At 41.3% G+C, this 19,910-nt stretch overlaps 1 protein-coding gene across 5 annotated transcripts in view; it reads left to right on the top strand.

The window, feature by feature from the left end:
• Nrg (Neuroglian) overlaps window positions 1–19,910 on the top strand; it is a 41,125-nt gene that overhangs the window by 15,838 nt on the left and 5,377 nt on the right. For 3 of the 5 annotated variants that reach the window (XR_010654901.2, XR_010654903.2, XR_010654902.2), the window contains exons 2-8: window positions 1,028–1,322; window positions 1,632–1,761; window positions 14,511–17,324; window positions 17,387–17,554; window positions 17,626–18,003; window positions 18,209–18,312; window positions 18,835–19,213. Coding sequence is in view for 2 of the 5 variants with exons in the window: in XM_017081461.3 (XP_016936950.1) it covers window positions 1,253–1,322; window positions 1,632–1,761; window positions 14,511–17,324; window positions 17,387–17,554; window positions 17,626–18,003; window positions 18,209–18,312 (3,664 nt within the window). In the remaining 3 variants the exon portion in view is untranslated. The remainder of the gene's footprint in view (window positions 1–1,027; window positions 1,323–1,631; window positions 1,762–14,510; window positions 17,325–17,386; window positions 17,555–17,625; window positions 18,004–18,208; window positions 18,313–18,834; window positions 19,214–19,910) is intronic. The other 2 variants (XM_017081461.3, XM_017081462.4) reach the window with 1 other exon arrangement.

Genomic DNA, 19,910 nt, shown 5'->3' with positions numbered 1-19,910 from the left:
GGTCTATGACGTTACCTCGAACGCCCCCTACACCCATCTATATCCCCATATATATTAACATGTATATTGATTCATTGACGGTTCTGCGTCTGGTTTTCGGTTCTCCATTGCACTTGGTTCACCTATTGTCTCAGTTCTCTTGGCCACTTCCTCCGCGTTTGTTTTCACTATCCCAAGGCAAATATAGTCGCAAAAGTAATAAGTTTACAATAATCGATTCTCGTTTCGTCTACGTTTGTTTTTTCTTGTTTTGTGGTTTATTTTTGTTTGTTTGACTCTGTGCGTTTGATGATTCGAAATGGCTAAAAGTATTCGATATCGAATTTGTGGGGTCTCTCGCTGGTCAAGGTTTATGAAGAGGGTCTTATATGAAATGGTCGAAATTCGTTTGGATTTTTGACATTTTTAATGATTTAACTCTATAAATCTCGGTAAATCTCAGTGTTTCTTAGTGCTGCTAAATAAGCCATAATAAATTTTTTTTAAATTTAAAAAAATGGGATATCTGAAATGTTTTTAATACGTTTTAGAAGATATTTTTAATATGATGCATTAATTTTGCTGTTGGTTTTATTGTACATACAAAATGTGTATTGTAGAACTTAAGACATAACTAAGAATTTTAAAATCAATGCGTTTTTCAATACTTTACCATATGGTTAGAATAACAGAGTACTTAATAAGTCAATTGGAAAATTCCCGTGAACAAAGAATAGTTTCTAAATGCGACATTTGGTAGTCATTAAGTAAACACTTTTCTCGTTAAAATCAAGTTAAATAATCGCATTACTCACGACTCCTTTTCTTTTTCCCCCATTTTCTTTGCAGACAAGAGAGTGCTCAACTTTTATCGCCACCACCCACACGCCCGCCGCCCACCGCCCACTTTTAGTAATGCCATTTCACTCGCACCCACACTAGTCGCATCGTCGTGTCGTGTCGCGATTTTCGCAATTTTCGCAATTGAAAAGTGTAAAGTTCTAGACACACCAGTATCATCGTTGTTGTCATAATCTTATTTTTGCAGTGAACAGCAGCAAGGAATAAAAGCTCGGCTCGCATGCAATTTTCATTAGTGGGAAAATTGTTTGATGTGTAAGAGGCAACCGACAAATAAACCGAATCAAGAGCAGCAGCAGCCGCGGTAGACAGACTGTCACACATTCCAAACTAAATTAATAATAGAAAAAATAAAAGTTAGAACCAAAACGAAACACACTCGAGGGCACGAGCGGAGTGCCAAACAACGAAAATGTGGCGGCAGTCAACGATACTGGCCGCGTTATTAGTGGCTCTTATTACGGGCTGTGCAGCAATCAAAAGTAAGTGAAATAAGAAATTACATTTGTATTTTGTTAGATAAGTAAATCTAACTAAATGAAAAAATCCACAGGGATTTATTTATACCTGAAAGAATTTAGAGCAACTCATTTGAACGTAGATCACTTGAGATTTCCTAAAACCCTAAATGGCCCTTAAGTGTATTCCCCAAACGTCTTGTTCCTAAAAACTAGTCAATGCTAAAAATACACTGAGTTTTGTGAGGGAAGCATTCAATTTATGCCATCAATTAGTATGCTCGGGACCCAAAGCTCATCGATCTTTTCCCATTTCTTCCGTAATATCTTTAGGCAACTCCCCACCAAGAATCACCAAACAACCGGCACCCGGAGAACTGCTCTTCAAAGTAGCACAACCCAATAAGGAAAGCAACAACCCATTCATTATCGAGTGCGAAGCCGATGCACTACCCGAACCAGAGTAAGTTTTCTTAAGCTTAGAGAAATATAATCTTTAGTTTAGGGGAAATAATCCGAAAATTAGATAATCGTGAAAATATCCCATGGGTAATGCTTTTATATCTCTTCGTCGGCTATACATTTATGTACTCTGCCCTCCATTTTAATTCACATAAATCAAATCTGAGCAGCCTACACCAAATTTTTTGTTTGTTTATTTCAGCCTTGGTGTTTCTTTTCTAGACTTTTTGTTTTTTACGAAATATTTTGCGTCGTTACAAGTATTTTTAATTCATTCGAGACCAGCAGGACGCACATATTAAGGGAACTTGATACAGTCTGCCCTAAAAAATAGTTTCGGTGCTTAAAAGAGCTCTGATATAAATAATGCTTTATCATATGTAAGATTTTATTTGTTTGAACTTTACAAGGGTATTAAATATACCGAGTACCAAATATTATGTCATGTTCATTTGGTTTTTCTTTAGCTTAGCTCTTTTGAGCTATCTTTGTTGTCGAATTGTCCAAAAATATACTTTTAAATGTATTTATAATTTAGATTTGGATCTGACTCCCCCTCCTGTTACTTTTTTATTTTAGTGATGATGCAAGTCTCGTTGAGGAAGTGAGTGATATTTGTTTCTCTGAGTAACCCATAGGAGCGATTTGAACCTGTTTCCTAAACACGTTTCGTTTCGGTTGTTTTGTTCATATGTAGGCTTTTGATCACTTCTTTTTAGTCGAGCGTGTACTTTGGGCCCCATTGCAGGGGGATTGAGTCATTCGGTATGAAAATGCGGAATTTGAAGTTAAAAATGCTGTGGACAGAGGGCAAACAGCGGCTGATGATGATGATGATGATGGTATGACCTCATTGCCAAAGAACAGGGAGGGGGAGTGGACAAAAGTGGAGAGGAGCAGAACAGCATTGTGCCAACGAAAAAATTCCAAAGTATCTGTGAAATATTTTTGTGTTAAAAAAAAGAATATACAAGAAAAATAGTTTTGTCCACGTTTTATTCTGAGAAACTAAAACTTAAAGAAATGATTTGTAGAGGCCTTCACTTATTGCCTTAAAACTGGTATTACTAGATATAAGATATAATTAATAAAACCTAATAGATAGACTTTTAGGTTTAAAATATGAAAAACAGAAAGGTAGTTAGAGATTTATTGCATCACATAGAAGTTTCTAACTTTTTTTGGTCTCGCTAATGAATGTTTACTGTATTATAATAAAAAATTGGCAGCAACAACACAAGTGGAAGCAGTGCAGTTGCAGCGCAGCAGCAGCGCTGCTGGCGTCGGCAGAATAGCAACAGATGGCCGAACGCCAGACACACACACCCAAACAAATACACACACACGCACGCAGAACGTGAGAAATGTGCAAGTAAAAAAATAAGAAGAAAACGAGAAAAAGAAGCAATGGGAATGTGAAAATTGTGTGTTGTTTATTTTTACACGTACAAAACTAAAATGGGTTAATAGTGGGAAATGTGTGCGCTTTTCCTTAGGCCCTCTCTCTCTCCCTCTCTTCACAGCAAGTGGTTCAGGTACAGTGTTAGAAAAATATAAAAAAAGTATCAGACTCAAAGCAGTAATATCACAAAAAACCAGTTTGACCGGATGGTCAAGCACGTTGAGAATATTAACCAAAGCGAAATGGAAACAAATTATAGGGGGAAAAAGAGAAGAAATTAACTCACCTATGCCGGCTCAGCATTACGTAATTTTACGGGACAATTTTAAACAAATTTTTCAGAGAATTTAAAGAGAATTACCCAATGAGTAAAGCATATTGGTTCTAGTTCTAGCAGTTAATAATAAAATACTGAATTTATTGACCATAGCTAAATTCTAATATTTTCTAGGTACTCTTTAATTCATAGAAAAATTCGAGCTATGGAAATGCGATTCATCAGTTATATAAAAACTGTATTTGTTTTAAAAGATCATATCTAACAGATATTATTATTATTATTGCGCCACAAACGTAACCTACTTCAGTTTTTAATCTCGATTAAATCAATAGAAAGGCTATGGACATTTTGTAATAGCAAAATAGTTACGGTCTTGTAATAGATATATGCAAGTATGTATATTACAAAGCAAACATCGTGGGGTTAAAACGGAAATTGCTGGCCAATTTTCATATTTTATCTTAGGCATGTAATAAGCCAAATTACAGGCATTTTTTCTTTTCATTTTAATTCATAACTATTTGGTTATGCTCGTTGGATTGCGTTGGCTTTAGTGCACAAAGAGAAAATTGTACTAGCAATACTTTTATTGCTTTCATGATTTTATTTATTTTAGATTCATTTTGTTATTTCCTTAGAAGCAATTGTAACTTTAAAAAATGTATTTTTTTTTTCTTATTTACTTTGAATTATTTTCATAATTTGAAATATTTATGTACTTTAAGTTTTTTTTACGTGTACCAAATCTAAATTTAGGCCGCATAAATTATATTCATAATTGACTTTTTTTCTGTGCTTGCATTACATCAGTCGCGCGCCTAATTTTCTCCTATATTTATTTATTTCTTGTTCCTATCTGGGCTTTTTGTGTGGTGCATTCTATCTATAAGGCCACATCTATATCTATCTATACGCCTCCGTGATTCAGCCTGACATACTTTTATTGTTGTCATTGGCCGATGTCTGTTGTCGCGTTTGTCGTTTTTTCAGTTGCTACTTTGCTCTTGATGTTGCTGCTGTAAAATGTTGCTGTTGCTGCTGCAAAATGTTGCTGTTGCTGCTGCTAAATGCATAATGCAATGCGTGCGCGGTTATTTTTAGATTCCAAAACAAAGAGATCGATCCACTGATTATGATCAAACGATCTAACGATTTTTATCCCACAATTACGATCATCATATTTATGCTGTTGGATAGATAATTCTTCCAGTTGGGAAGATATTTGGATAAACAATATTTTATAAACCAACTAAAATGCTTTTACTTACAAAGATTTCTCAGTTTTAAACAACGGAAATGCCTGTTTCGGAGTATCTCTCCAACGTTAATTTTCTACAATATAATTTTTATATTGGTTCAACTGCTTTAAGACCTTATAACAGTGAGTCAACATTTAGCTATACACTTTCAATTGGTTGCATTCCATATTATGTGCAGATACATTTGGTCATCAAGTACAAAACAGAACCAACTGACGCATCGGAAGATGATTAATCCGTATAGAGAATGTGCCAGAAGAGGTTTAATATTATAAATACAGCGAAATGAAATTTAAAACGTGTTTTCTAATCATTTATCATTCCCTTAGTGTTACAAAGTTTCCCCAGGGGAAAATATACGATTATATCGGCGTATTACTTTCCCTTTTTCATTTTCTTTTTCTGTGTTTTCATTCAAAATGAAATTATTTCCATATTGTTTGTGCCTCGCCTTTTCTTCTCTCTTTTAAGTGGCAGTCGGGGTTAAGCAGTTTAATTGAGTCGGGTTAAAGCTCAGTTATCTGAACCGTTCAATTCCGTTTTATAAACACTTTAAACATGTAAAATGAAATTAAATATTCTTCAAGATGCCCTTGAATTTTAAAGGTTTAGGCTTTGAGAGAAAAGAAGATAAAATATCTTAAGCTGGTTGGTTTTGAAAAGTTGATTGCTCGAACTATGCAGAAAAACTAGTTTTGTGGGTTTTGTCTTTTGTTCATGCATGTGTGGGAGCCAGACAATCATATTAACTTTAAAACCAAGAAATACTTGGTTTTTCAGTTGTTTGATGCTTTGAAAAAAGACACAAAACTCAGGCAAAGCTTCAAGATAGTGTTTAATTTATACACACTGCAACAAATGTTTAAGGCTGTATTGTTAGTTTGAAAAGAAATAAATTCAAGAAAAGTGACTAAGAAATCTACTCTATTTTCAGAGCAGGCAGTGAGAATGTTATCTTTGGATCCCACAATATTCCACATACGCAGTGTAGGACCTCAACAGCTGCTGGAAGCTAGATAGAGATACAAATCAGGAGAGTGGAGTTGAAGGCCCATTGATTTTTCACACCACATTACACAAAGTCCTTCAGAAGCTGTCCCTACTAGTTCATGTCCTTGAATGTTATTTTCCACCACTGGGCCCACCCTTCTCGCAATTTCCATCTCGCCCTCGTTAATTTGTTATTTTAGCTTCATGTTTCCCTAATGATTTTGTCTCGTCAGTTTGGCGCCAACTTTGCTTCTGCCACCCCTGAAAAAATATCGAAAATAAAATCGAGGGAAAAGGGCAAAAAAAATTAAGGAAAAAACTGCAACTGAGCAATTCAGTTGTTAAGTAGTCCGATTAAAATCCGGAACTTTTCAACCCCAAAGGAATGGAGTCATCAAATTTCTGGGCAAATACAGTAAATCCTCTTAAGACAAACCAAAATTAAAAAATATATCCGAAATATATATAAAAAACTTAAAGAGGACTTGTGGAATAATAATATTATAGAAATTACTTTAGATGTATGAAAATAAACAAAACTAATTCTTTTTTTGGCATGGTCACTCTGATCTGTTTATCAGCTGGTCTGAAAAGCAACTCTGATTTCAGTACTTCAATTTAGCCTAGTTTGACTGTACTTCCCTTGTGCGGGGAAAAGCATGATTCATACGTATCAATCAAACTTTTTGGGCACAGGACAAAGGGAAACTGAGGGGTGAAAGGTTACGGTGGGCGGTGGGTGGTGACGACACGTTTCTGTGTTGCTGTCTCTAGTTGCCATTTCGTCATTTATTCGGCTTCTATATACGTCCCTCTTCTCCTCGTTTTCCGTCTTACTTCGGCTATTGCGCATATAAAGAATTAACGTATAATCGAGGAACGAGGCAGAAGGGTAAGAAAATCGGAGGGAGTATCTTTTGGCATATTAATGCAGCCAAATTCAAGAAAATCGACAGCGACAGCGGAAAAAGTAAGACAGAACGAGTAATGAGAGTGGGGCTTCCTTACAATATAATTTGTATTTCTCTGGAGGGTGGAAAGTAAAGAGATATATTTCTTATTTTTTTGGCAAGCCCTATATGACTCATTGTTCAGGGGTAATAAATAAAGCATGTACTTTGAAAGCCATTCGTAAGAACCTTAATTTAATAACAATAAAATCCCCGTATCTAAGAGAGATGTGTGCTCTATATATGAAAAAAAAACCAATCCTCCAGAACATAATACATGGTAAAAGACTCAAAACCGTCAAGAATATTATACATTCTGTAATTAAACCTCGACACGAATCTGTCATACGTAAAATTGCTTAAGTAATTCGGCAGATCTTGAGATCTGCTCCATTTCGGCATTATTTTGCAGTCGAAATTCCCCTCACGACGGAATAAATCATAAAAACTTGCACTCAGATCTCCGGCCAAAGATTCAACTGAAGTAAAAAACTGTGCTCAACAAAAAATAGTGAAAATCTAGAAACAAGTTAGGAACTTTGTTCTGTTGCCTTTTTCCCAAAGTTTTCTCACGTTGCGTATTGCATTCATAATCATGATTCCCCACTCCGGCCTTCTTGTGTTCTTCTGCCGACGACTTCTAACGGTGGCCCGAGCGCTCTTTAACCCTTTTATGGTTTTATACGGTGGACCCAACCCAAAGAAGGGGAAAACAAAAAACATTACCCAACTAACAATTACGAGCGGAATGAGTGGTTTCTGGGTTTCAATTTCCTCCTTGGACCCCGTGACTTTAATGACGTTGCACTAACGTTGGATATTTAAATATATGGAAACCCAAAATTATATCAACATATTTTTAGACCTCGCCACTTCCGGTTCAGGTGTTTGCCGCCTGTGTCCACAGGTGTCTTCCTCAGCCGTCTGTCCCCGTTGTTTTTATCTTTCTTCTTTTCGCACACGAATTTCTTCCGCTGGAGTAACAAAATGTTTTGGTTTATTGATTTCGCTGTCAAAAACAGAGGTATCCTAACAAAACAAACAGGAGACACACAGGGGAAAATAGTGCAAAAGAAGGTTATATTATTCAATTTTAAGTATTGACAACAAAAATATTACTTATTATTTAAGAATTGTATTATATATCAGAAATTACAAATATTTTATAAGCACTTTTTGAGTATGTACTTCATTTGCACATGGAACCTTTTTCTCAGTGCACATTTCCTTTGCCAACAAAAAGGTAGCCATCGATTTGTGTGCAAAAGGGATAGCATGTGTGTATTTGGGGGATGCCCCTTGGGCGTAAAACGATGTTGCTATCGAAATTTGGGGGCTAAAATAGTAGTTAACTGGCTAACATGCATATGTGTATTGTATGTACATTATACATATGCTAGGCATTTGACCCCTATGCTTTAGGATTCGGCATATTTTTATTTTGTGTGTATTCTTAATTAGTAAAGAAATATTCAAAGTATTTCTCTAACCCCGAAACACAAAACCTTTGCTTGTTTAACTTTCCACAGGGAAACTCCCCCGCCTTTTTAAACAGAATCTTTTAGGCATTTCCCCAAATTCCCACACAATCCGCACCACCGTCGTCATCTTTTATAGCTCGTAAAACCAAAAACGGCTTTTTAAATATGTACAACATACAGACAATATTTGCAAGTCGTTAGACGTCTACTCAAACTCATTCCCCCACTAGATGTTGCGGCATCCTGCTGCAACATAAAAAAACCAACTTTAGGAGGAAGGAACTCCATTCAGTCGATTCAAGTATGTGTGTGTGCATTGGAATGCGGGTGCAACCCTTCAAGGGGAATCCCCTTCACCAATTCCTTTTCTCTCCTCCTGCACAGTGGTATCGAACAGTGAGGATATGTTTTGATATTCCAAAAAATTATTTAAAGTAGGACAAACTTGTACCTGTCCTTTGCCATATATTTTCTGTTGGTAACATATTGTTTGCTCTGTTCCCGATATAAATATGATGTAATGTATTTCCTATATTTCCCACTGTACTAGGAGCTTTGAGCCTCGTGTTGTTTTTCATGTCAGATGTTAAGTACAAACCTTGGTGTGCCACCATTCCCTACATACATTGCTAGCCCCCTTTGGTGGCTGCACTTTCATTCAATTCAGTCAGTGGAGTTATGCCTGGCTGGATGAGTCATCGTCCTGCCCCGTTCCCCGTTTCCCCCGCTCCCAACTCTTGGCCATCAAAGCCCCCTTTGGACAGAAGACCCCCTTTCTGAGAACGGCACGTGGCAACTCTTTGCTGTTTGTTTTGGCTAAAAGCGTTTGTTGCTCCCGCCTAATCCTTTTCTATCTGGTTTTGTGCCTCCCCTCGCTTCTCTTTTTCGCTTTGCGAATCAATATATCAGGAGAACTTAGAGAAAACGTATCATATAGTATAAATAATGTCGCTTATTTTGCAAGTAATATTAATTATTTTTGGTATGCACTTATAGTATGACATTAAAATTCACAACGAGTGAAAGTTGTAATCCAAAAATATAATCCTACTGTATTCAATTTTCTCTGTGTATATCTAGTCACCCTTTAGAGCTCTTAATGTGCCGTAATTGCAATTGAAAACGCATTGAAAGACTCATAGCTGACTTTTGACATCGTTGATACGATGAGTAAAATCAAGTCAGTGGGAAACGCGGGGGCGTAATAATAATAAACAGGGAGTCCACTTGAACTTGAGCAACCTCGACGAAATGAAACAGAACTGAAAAATTGCTTCCGATCGCCACCAGCTAGTTTCGTCCGACTCTCTGGCCTGATGGTTGCCCCAAGTTCCGGTGATTCAGTCGGTTCCCCAGTGTTTCAGTCTTCCAATGTTAATCTTCAATGCTACTGCGTATCTGTTGTAATTTTACTTCATTTCAACTGCTGTAATTTTCGACTGATGGACAGAACAGATTGGGCAACCAACAGAAGGTCACGGCAATGTCACATCTTTTGCTTGATCAAAAGCACAAGAAAAGCAAAATGAGCACGAAAAGTTTGCACTTACATGATATCAGAATGTTTTAAACTTACATATTTCGTTGCTCTAGTTTAGTGTTTAGTTAAGTAGTTTATACAACTTGTGACCTGTTACATACTTTCCGACGAGCCTATTATACCCTTCTACTCTACGAGTAAAGGGGAATAGTTAATTAACAAAATTGCAAGACATCCGGATTTCGCATGGGGAGTATTTAATTTTTTCGTGGAGTTACCTAATTTGTCATACGAAAGTGGAATGATTTAGTTAACATTATTAGAGTGGACATTCTTTTATTTGTTGGGTTCTTTCTTTTCCCTCGGGGTCGTTGTCACACCTAATTTTTGTACTTGCTCGCTCCTTTGGGCCCATCCATCAACTGTTGCCATGCCAGGGGTCACAGGTCACAGGTCGTGTGTCACCTGCTCCCCCTCCGCCGCCCACCTCTTTTGCATTTCCCTGCTGCTCCTTTTTCGGGCCTGCCATCGAACTATAAAAACATTGTAGTGTTTGCATGTTGGTCGGCCATTAATGCGCGCTGGTTACCCCGTTTGAGATTGCCCAATGTCCTATTTTCGTGTTTCGTATTGTTGTTATAGTATGTTGATACCTTGGAGACGCTTCCGCTTTTCCTACTTCCGCCCTACTTTTTTTAACAAAACACAGGCAACACTCCAAAAAAGATAGGGTTTTCAAAGGACTACCTATAAAATTCTAAAGGTACAATTGAATATCCGAGGGCTTACATTTGGTACATGCAAGTTTTTATGTTTGTTCAAGTTTCAGAAGTTCTACTGTACTCTTTTTCGGTATCATTGCAAGTTTGACACGCACAAAATGTAAACAAAAACGCCGACGTTGGGCAAACACGCCCAATTTCTTACGAACTGTTGGATTTCACGATTTGGTATTAGCCGAAAAAGCTTTCTGCTGTTTTCTACAAGCGGGTCAAAGAAAAAAAGAACGGTCCTTGGGCCATCCCTTGTCGGCAGCTCCTCTACTTGCAACCCCTCTAAAGCCAAAAAAAAAGCCCGGAGGCCATTTAAACTTTTTCGCCATTTGGCCACCGCCGCCGACAAAATTCACGGAATTAATTCTGAATGAAGTCCAAGCGAAAAGGCAATGTATTCTAAAGTCTCTTGGGACTCTAGAAAGCGTGACTAATTTGGGTAATGAAATACAAGAAATGACTAACTAATTTAAATGTTCTAAGCGAAATTCCCCGAAGAGCCATACAAAATGTATGTACTTAAATAAATGCATGCAATTGTAAAAAAGGTGCAAACTAATTATAGGGAATCCATAGTTGATGAGATATAAATATTGTATAGTATTTTCATCAAATGTTCTATAACTCGGAATGTTTTTATATGTTTAGAAGAAAACCAGCTTTTTAGGCCACAACTCAATGGATTATGTGATGTCTTAATGGTATATTTTCGTAGTGTTTTCGCATTTTGTTTGATCAATATTTTTTGATGGCTAATAAAAAAGCCGCCTTCGACCTGTTGATGCTACTCAGGGTATAATTATTTGCGGCTTACTGCAGGATGCGGCTTTTCTATACCTAATACTCATTTTGGTCCCCCCTTTGGTCCCTTTGTTTAACTTTGGTCAGACCCCCCTTTCCGACCACTGTCTCGTCGTCTTTCCCGCCCCCCTTTTGCCACGTTTTCCCCCTCTTTGAGAGCTTTTCCCTTTGGCTAAAAGCGGTTTTGGCTTGGCTCCTTTTCCTTACTTCTAGCCTCTAAAAAAGCACAATTGAGGTCACAGTAATAGAGCTTGAGGTCAAAATCCCTAAGTTATATCAAATATTACTTATAAAAAATAACAGATAGAATAACAAACAAATATTCAAGCAATAAATATTATAAAAAAGTTACATCAAATAAAATATCAGAAGTATACCAAATAAATATTTAAACAATTTGTTTTTTTTATATAAATAAATTCGAAATAAATTGATAGAGTTATTTATTATAATAATGTTCGGCTAAGTATGTTGCTATTTCCAAGATCCTAGTAAAGTGGTCTTATGTGTAAGTCGGCTAGGTCTATGTATATAACTGGGTTATAGATACATGTGTATATACATACATATCTGCCCTCGCTGTGTCCACTTTCCTTCGTCGCTGAGCGCGCAAAAAAGTATGCTACGGCATTTTGTTATTTTGCAACCCCAATGTAATGCAGAAATGGAGCTCAACCGCCAAACCGCCCACCCCACTCCCACACACACACACACACCCTCCCCACCCACTTTTATGCAAAGCAGTTTTAGCCGGGCTGATGAGTCATCAGCAGCCATATCCTGGCACTTCTTGGGCATTTTCCCTCCAGATTTCTATCGCCATGAACGGCTGGCAAAGGCAAAGGCAAACCCAGTGAAAAGACAGCAGGGGGGTGACTGCACTGGCAAAAGGGGGCGGTGAAGTTAAGTGAAGCCAAGTCAACCCTAAAACTATCAGTGCACTTTAGGGTTAAGTGGAGTCGAGAAAAAGTCCAGGAAAAGAAGTAAGATAAAGGGTCTCTCCGAACAGCTGCTTGAAAAAGAAAACCAAGCTGAAAATAAAATAATAAAGCAGGTTGAGCAGCTTGGAAAACCCTAGTCAACATATAAGATCAGTGGCTTCAGTTTTAAAAACGTAGTCATTAAGTAATTACTTATGATAGCATTATTTATTTAAAGTATCATATCATTCATAATTAATCATCATCATCATCATATCATTCATAATTAATACATTTTAAAAAATTTACAATAACTGAGCTCAGGTAGATTTCGAAAAACCTGCATACCCCTTAAGGACAGCGATACCGTATAAAAAAGTCATAAGAATAAATGTACAAATCGTTCAACTTGCAAATCGTCGAATTCCTGGGGGCGTGACTATGTGGGCGTCGTGAAGGGCGGGACAGTGGCGGGGGCGTGGCCGAGCAGCTGTTGTCTGGCCATTTAGTTGTTGTCTTTGGCAACCGTTTCAGGTGACCGCATCGCTGGCTGGCAAAGCGGGGTAAAAAAGGTAAAGGGTGTGGGTAAAGTTTTGATGGTGTCGAGCGATGGCGACAGACGTCGTGCTTTAACGCTTGACTGCCTAGGCCTCTATTCTAGTATCCTGGTATCCTGGTATCCTTGCATCCTGCTACTCCACTTAGCTGGCAATTTATTGACCCGCCGACCAGTTTGCTTGGGTGCATAGTTCAGGGGTGCCCTGCCTTAATGTGTCATTGGTAACTGTTCACAGGGCATTCCCTTTCCCACTTTCGATACACGTGGTCTGATATGGAAATCCTGGTATGCGCTGTCTCATTTTGGTGGACTTTTTGACCCGGAAAAAGGGTTGGCCCAGGAGCTACAATTCACTTTTCATTGACAAAAATGAACACGCTATTTTTTTAAGGCGGGTAACTAAATTAAAGCCTCGAAAACTAGAGGAATACCCAATTAAAATCCATGCTCTTGACTTGCCTGCTTCCCATGAAATCTGTTAGCGCGCTAACTCTGCACTGCAGTTCAACAAACCCACTCACCACTCCAAATTCCCCAGAGTTCTCTTCACAGTTCAACTTACAACACTTAAAAACAATTCAAATGATTGACCTATTGCATGACCCGTCGTCAAGACCGAGTCGAAAAGAACCGATGAAAAGAGCTGAAAAGTGTGGGGATACTTTGGAAAAAATGCTATGTAAAGTATGGCAGGCTAAGGAAAAAATATAATAAAAAATGTGCTTAACAAGCTCAAGCAGAGCGGCTTGTCCAACATAATTGACTCGAGCTTTTGAGTTTTATATGTACTAAAGTGCACTACTATTTACAGTTGCGGTAAAATTAGTAGTAAAATCTTGAAAAATGTACATTAATTACAAAATGAGGATCATATAGTGGCTGTAAAAACAAACAATCCCAACTGCTATTAATTTTTTCGAATTGTACTCCCTTTAAAAATTTATTTGTACTGTAAAAATATATTTATAATCTCTGGCATAGTTACAGTTACAAACAGAAACTGAAAGATGCCAGATGAGATACAAACTTGAATAATATATAACCAGCAAAAAATGGGCTCAGCTCGTTGACTTCCTTTTGCGGCTTGATTGCAATTACTTGAGACACGAAACAAGCTAAAATCTGCTACCCCCTTAGTAACCGCCCCTGTTCTCCCCTTTCCACACACTTCAATCAACATTTTTCGCAATTGGAAATTAAACAAGTTGTCATAATTTGTGCATAAAAACTATCTTAATTTTCTTCTTTGCTCTCCGCCGCCTCGAGAAATGTTGATTAAGCGGAATTAAATGTGGAAATTATCATGTTAGCGAGTCTCGATCTTAATGAGTCGGTTGCCAGTGAGGAAATACGGAAAAACGACGGGGGCTATGGGGATTATGTCCACTAAAACAATTAAAGGAATTAGATAACCCCACGGGCCACTGGTGAATTTATCTCAAAGCAAGTGAAATTATGCACAAGTATTTGTTTATTGTTAGCACATTGTGGAATTCAGTGTGTCAAAACTACTTCATATAGACAATTATTGTTAGCCCTATCTTGAGGGTTTTACTTGTTGTAATATCCATAAATGGTTTCTTACGAAAAACATTTAAACCAAGATGTTTCAGAATATTTCTTTAGTTCATTTATGATTACTAATTTTTATTTACTTTTTTAATATATCAATAAAATAATATCGTAGGTGTATAATATATATAGCTATTGAGATCATAAATTGAATTGATATGCAAAACCTAAGGTCACGAAAAAAATGTATTTAGAATTGTCACAATTTAGGGAACCATCTTTTTGGTTCAAGAGTACAAATCCATTTGCTAACACCCTTCTCCCTTATTTTACCCCCCAACAGATACAGTTGGATCAAGAATGGCAAGAAGTTCGACTGGCAAGCGTACGACGACCGGATGCTGCGACAGCCGGGTCGCGGAACCCTGGTAATCACCGTGCCCAAGGACGAGGATCGCGGCCACTACCAGTGCTTCGCATCCAACGAGTTCGGTACGGCCACCTCGAACTCGGTGTATGTGCGCAAGGCGGAGCTGAACGCCTTTAAAGACGAGGCGGCCAAGACCCTGGAGGCCGTGGAGGGCGAGCCCTTCATGCTCAAGTGCGCGGCACCCGACGGCTTCCCCAGCCCCACCGTCAACTGGATGATCCAGGAGTCCACCGACGGCAGCATCAAGTCGATCAACAACTCCCGCATGACCCTCGATCCGGAGGGCAATCTGTGGTTCTCGAACATCACCCGCGAGGATGCCAGCTCGGACTTCTACTACGCCTGCTCGGCCACCTCGGTGTTCCGCAGTGAATACAAGATTGGCAACAAGGTGCTCCTCGACGTCAAGCAGATGGGCGTGAGTGCCTCCCAGAACAAGCATCCTCCCGTGCGTCAATATGTCTCCCGTCGCCAATCCTTGGCCCTTCGCGGCAAGCGCATGGAACTGTTTTGCATCTACGGTGGAACGCCGCTGCCGCAGACCGTTTGGAGCAAGGACGGGCAGCGGATACAGTGGAGCGACCGTATCACCCAGGGACACTACGGCAAATCGCTGGTCATCCGGCAGACGAACTTCGATGATGCCGGCACCTACACCTGCGACGTTTCCAACGGCGTGGGCAACGCCCAGTCCTTCTCGATCATCCTGAATGTCAACTCCGTGCCGTACTTTACCAAGGAACCCGACTTCCAGACCGCCGCCGAGGATGAGGAGGTGGTCTTTGAGTGCCGCGCCGCCGGTGTCCCAGAGCCCAAGATCAGTTGGATACACAATGGCAAGCCTATCGAGCAGACGCCCCCGAATCCCCGACGAACCGTGACGGACAACACCATCCGCATCGTGAACCTGGTCAAGGGCGATACTGGCAACTATGGGTGCAACGCCACCAACTCCCTTGGCTATGTGTACAAGGATGTCTATTTGAATGTCCAGGCTGAGCCGCCAACCATCGAGGTGCCGCCATCGGCCGTTTCCAGTGTAGATGGCCGGAATGTGACCATCAAGTGTCGAGTGAAGGGATCCCCCAAGCCGCTGGTCAAGTGGCTGAGGGCCAGCAACTGGCTGACCGGCGGTCGCTACAATGTCCAGGCGAACGGTGATCTGGAGATTCAGGATGTAACATTCTCGGATGCCGGAAAATACACATGCTATGCGCAGAACAAGTTCGGTGAGATCCAGGCGGACGGTTCGCTGCTGGTCATGGAACACACGCGGATCACCCAGGAGCCGCAGAACTACGAGGTGGCCGCCGGACAATCGGCCACATTCCGCTGCAACGAGGCCCACGACGATACGCTGGAGATCGAGATCGATTGGTGGAAGGACGGCCAGTCGATTGACTTTGAGGCCCAGCCGAGGTTCGTGAAGACCAACGATAATTCCCTGACGATTGCCAAGACCATGGAGCTGGATTCGGGCGAGTACACTTGTGTGGCCCGGACGAAATTGGATGAGGCGACGGCCAGGGCGAACTTGATCGTTCAGGATGTGCCGAATGCCCCCCGACTGACGGGCATCACCTGCCAGGCCGACAAGGCGGAGATTCAGTGGGAGCCCCAGGGCGACAACCGTTCGCCCATCCTCCACTACACCATCCAGTTCAACACCTCCTTCACGCCGGCCTCCTGGGATGCGGCCTACGAGAAGGTGCCCAACACGGACTCCTCGTTTGTCGTCCAGATGTCACCGTGGGCCAACTACACGTTCCGCGTGATTGCCTTCAACAAGATCGGAGCCTCGCCGCCATCGGCGCACAGCGAGAGTTGCACTACCCAGCCGGATGTGCCGTACAAGAATCCCGACAATGTCGTCGGCCAGGGCACCGAGCCCAACAACCTGGTCATCTCGTGGACACCCATGCCGGAAATCGAGCACAATGCCCCCAATTTCCACTACTACGTTAGTTGGAAGCGCGACATCCCGGCCGCCTCGTGGGAGAACAACAACATCTTCGACTGGCGACAGAACAACATTGTGATCGCCGATCAGCCGACGTTCGTCAAGTACCTGATCAAGGTGGTGGCCATCAACGACAGGGGTGAATCCAACGTGGCCGCCGAGGAGGTGGTTGGCTACTCTGGGGAGGATCGTCCCTTGGACGCGCCGACCAACTTTACGATGCGACAGATCACATCCTCGACCAGTGGCTACATGGCCTGGACGCCGGTGAGCGAGGAGTCGGTGAGGGGACACTTCAAGGGCTACAAGATCCAGACCTGGACGGAGAATGAGGGCGAGGAGGGTTTGAGGGAGATACATGTGAAGGGCGATACCCACAATGCTCTGGTCACCCAGTTCAAGCCCGATTCGAAGAACTTTGCCCGCATTCTGGCCTACAATGGGCGCTTCAATGGTCCGCCGAGCGCGGTCATCGATTTCGATACGCCCGAGGGAGTGCCGTCGCCGGTCCAGGGATTGGACGCCTATCCCCTGGGCTCCTCGGCCTTCATGCTGCACTGGAAGAAACCGCTGTATCCCAATGGCAAGCTCACCGGCTACAAGATCTACTTCGAAGAGGTCAAGGAGAGCTATGTGGAGCCTCGCCGTGAGTACGAACCTCACGTCACCGATCCCAGGGTCACGCGCATGAAGATGGCAGGCCTGAAGCCCAACACCAAGTACCGCATCTCCATCACCGCCACCACGAAAATGGGCGAGGGATCCGAGTAAGTGTTTATAACTATCTAATCCAGTGTTGATATATATCTACATCTTGTACCTCTCGCAGACACTATATCGAGAAGACGACGCTGAAGGACGCCATCAATGTAGCTCCGGCCACGCCCTCTTTCTCCTGGGAACAACTGCCCTCCGATAATGGACTGGCCAAATTCCGCGTTAACTGGATACCAAGTACCGAGGGTCATCCAGGCACTCACTTCTTCACACAGCACAGGTGAGATGATATGATATGATTCTGTATGCTATGGACTTTGGGCTAATCAAAACCTTTATTGTGCAATCCAGGATCAAGGGCGTAACCAATTGGGAGAAAACAGACGAGGAGAAGAACTTGGACCACCAGGTAGTCAGCGGTCTGGATCCAGAGACCGCCTACGAGTTCCGGGTCGTCTCTGTGGATGGGCACTTCAACACGCCGAGTGCCGCGCAGGAGATCGACACGAACACCGTTGAGGGACCAATAGTGGTGGCCAACGAGGCGGTGGCCAATGCCGGATGGTTCATAGGCATGATGCTGGCCCTGGCCTTCATCATCATCCTGTTCATCATCATCTGCATCATCCGGCGCAATCGGGGCGGCAAGTACGATGTCCACGATCGGGAGCTGGCCAACGGCCGGCGGGATTATCCCGAAGAGGGCGGCTTCCACGAGTACTCGCAACCGTAAGTCCAAAAAGTATCTAATCTCTTATGATGTTATCAAAAAACATTAATCAGAACATGACTCATTACATTAAAAATCAGTTTATACCCAATATTTTAGATGTTCCTTGACCCAACCGTGTCCTTAGAAAACTATCGAATTTATCAATCTTTTGTAAAGTAAAAACGTCCGATAACTAATTGATTTATCTGTTTTTAATTGCAGGTTGGATAACAAGAGCGCTGGTCGCCAATCCGTGAATTCAGCGAACAAACCTGGCGTGGAGAGCGACACCGATTCGATGGCCGAATACGGGGATGGCGACACAGGTTAGAGTCCTTCCCAATTGTATATGCATACGTATATATCGAACCAGAAATCCATATATCATACGCGTTGTCTAGTGCCCCTCCTCTCTATTATCTGATTATCCTTAAAAACGGTAACGCTGCGTTTGGAATGCATTAGTTTGGTCCTCACTGCATTGGTAACATTAGATAAAACGTTTTTATTTTCACATGTATTTTTGTATAGTTTTTGATCTTAGATAACCTCCCAAAATATTATTAAGAAGCATGGTGTACTTTAGAGTACAGGATTAAAAGGAGAGAAACTGGAATATAATTTTATTAGGTTAAGACGCTGCATTGCCGTTTTTGGGGCTATCAGAAAGAGGTGTCCTTTCTTGGGTTAAACACAGCACCCCCCTCCACCCCATTATGTTTGCTTTTTTTGTTGTCTCTCTTTGGTTGTTTTTCAACCTCTTGATTTATTTTGCCACGTTTTGTTTTTGGTTTGACGATTGGGATGTGAAAATGAAAAATGGATAAATTTTAATGGATAATGATCAGCTGTGGCCACTGCCGCTGCTCGCGCCGCTGCCGCTGCCCGCAGCAAGTCGACGTCCGCCCAACAGCAACAACAACAACAGCTGCAACTGCAGAATCAACAACAGCAAAGTCCTTTGCTGCCTCAGTCGCCGTCGACGTCGGCGTCAACCGTTCCATTGATCGAATCGCTCTCTTCGCCCTCTCCATCTCCATCTCCCACTTCCAACTCCATATCCAACCCCGCGGCCGCCCCGCCCTCCTACGAACTGTGCATGGCGGATGCAGAGCACCGCAAAGCCTAAAGGAGAGTGTGGGTATATGAAGGAGAGAGAGAAAGCTTCTTTTTCCATTTCTCTCCCCCCACCCCACAGTCCGACGTTGTTGTTATCCAATCAGTCAGGTAGCTCTCTTCCTTTATTCGTTTAGCTGCCTGTCCTGTTTCCCTTTTGGCTCTTTCGTTTCCTTGCGCTTCAAAGAGAGCTTTATGCCAATGCAGCGATGGTCATTTGAATAGCACTTAAGAAATATTTGTTTATAGTTTTCAAGTTAACAAAAATCTTTAGTATCCCTAATTGTTACCATTTCAAATTTCGACCAAGATTAAAATGATTGAACTTAAAAGTTTATTTTCACATTGCTGACGTAGACTTAAACCAAACATATGTTTTTATGCTCTTCCTATTTTAACAATTATTCCAAAGAAGCAATAATTTGACAAAATTCTGGCATACCTGTCGTATGAGTAATTTTTAAGGATACTTTATTTTACTTTCTTAAAATATGCATATATTTGTTGCTCACCTAGGTCTAGCATACTTAACTGTGCGAGCAAGGAGCTAATGTTTATATTTGTTTTTTCTGAGTGCTAAATTTTTGATCGGAGCTGTGAGAGTCGCACTCTCTAAGTTTTTTGCCGCTTCCAAGATGCTGCATGACGTTCGAGGCTCTGCCCAACTCCTTCCAGGCAACCGAAGAGAGCCCCTGCGCTTTTGTTCTCTTTTGATAGATTTATTGATCTTTGCACGACGTTGACTGTTCGTTCTCTTTCATTACTAACCACTCTCTTAAAAAGTCCTCATTCATTTGCTCTCCATAAG

This window comes from Drosophila suzukii, chromosome X, assembly GCF_043229965.1.
Source record: "Drosophila suzukii chromosome X, CBGP_Dsuzu_IsoJpt1.0, whole genome shotgun sequence".
NCBI lineage: Eukaryota > Metazoa > Arthropoda > Insecta > Diptera > Drosophilidae > Drosophila > Drosophila suzukii.
Note: the sequence above shows the minus strand (reverse complement) of the source record. Positions and strands in the feature narration are given on the sequence as shown.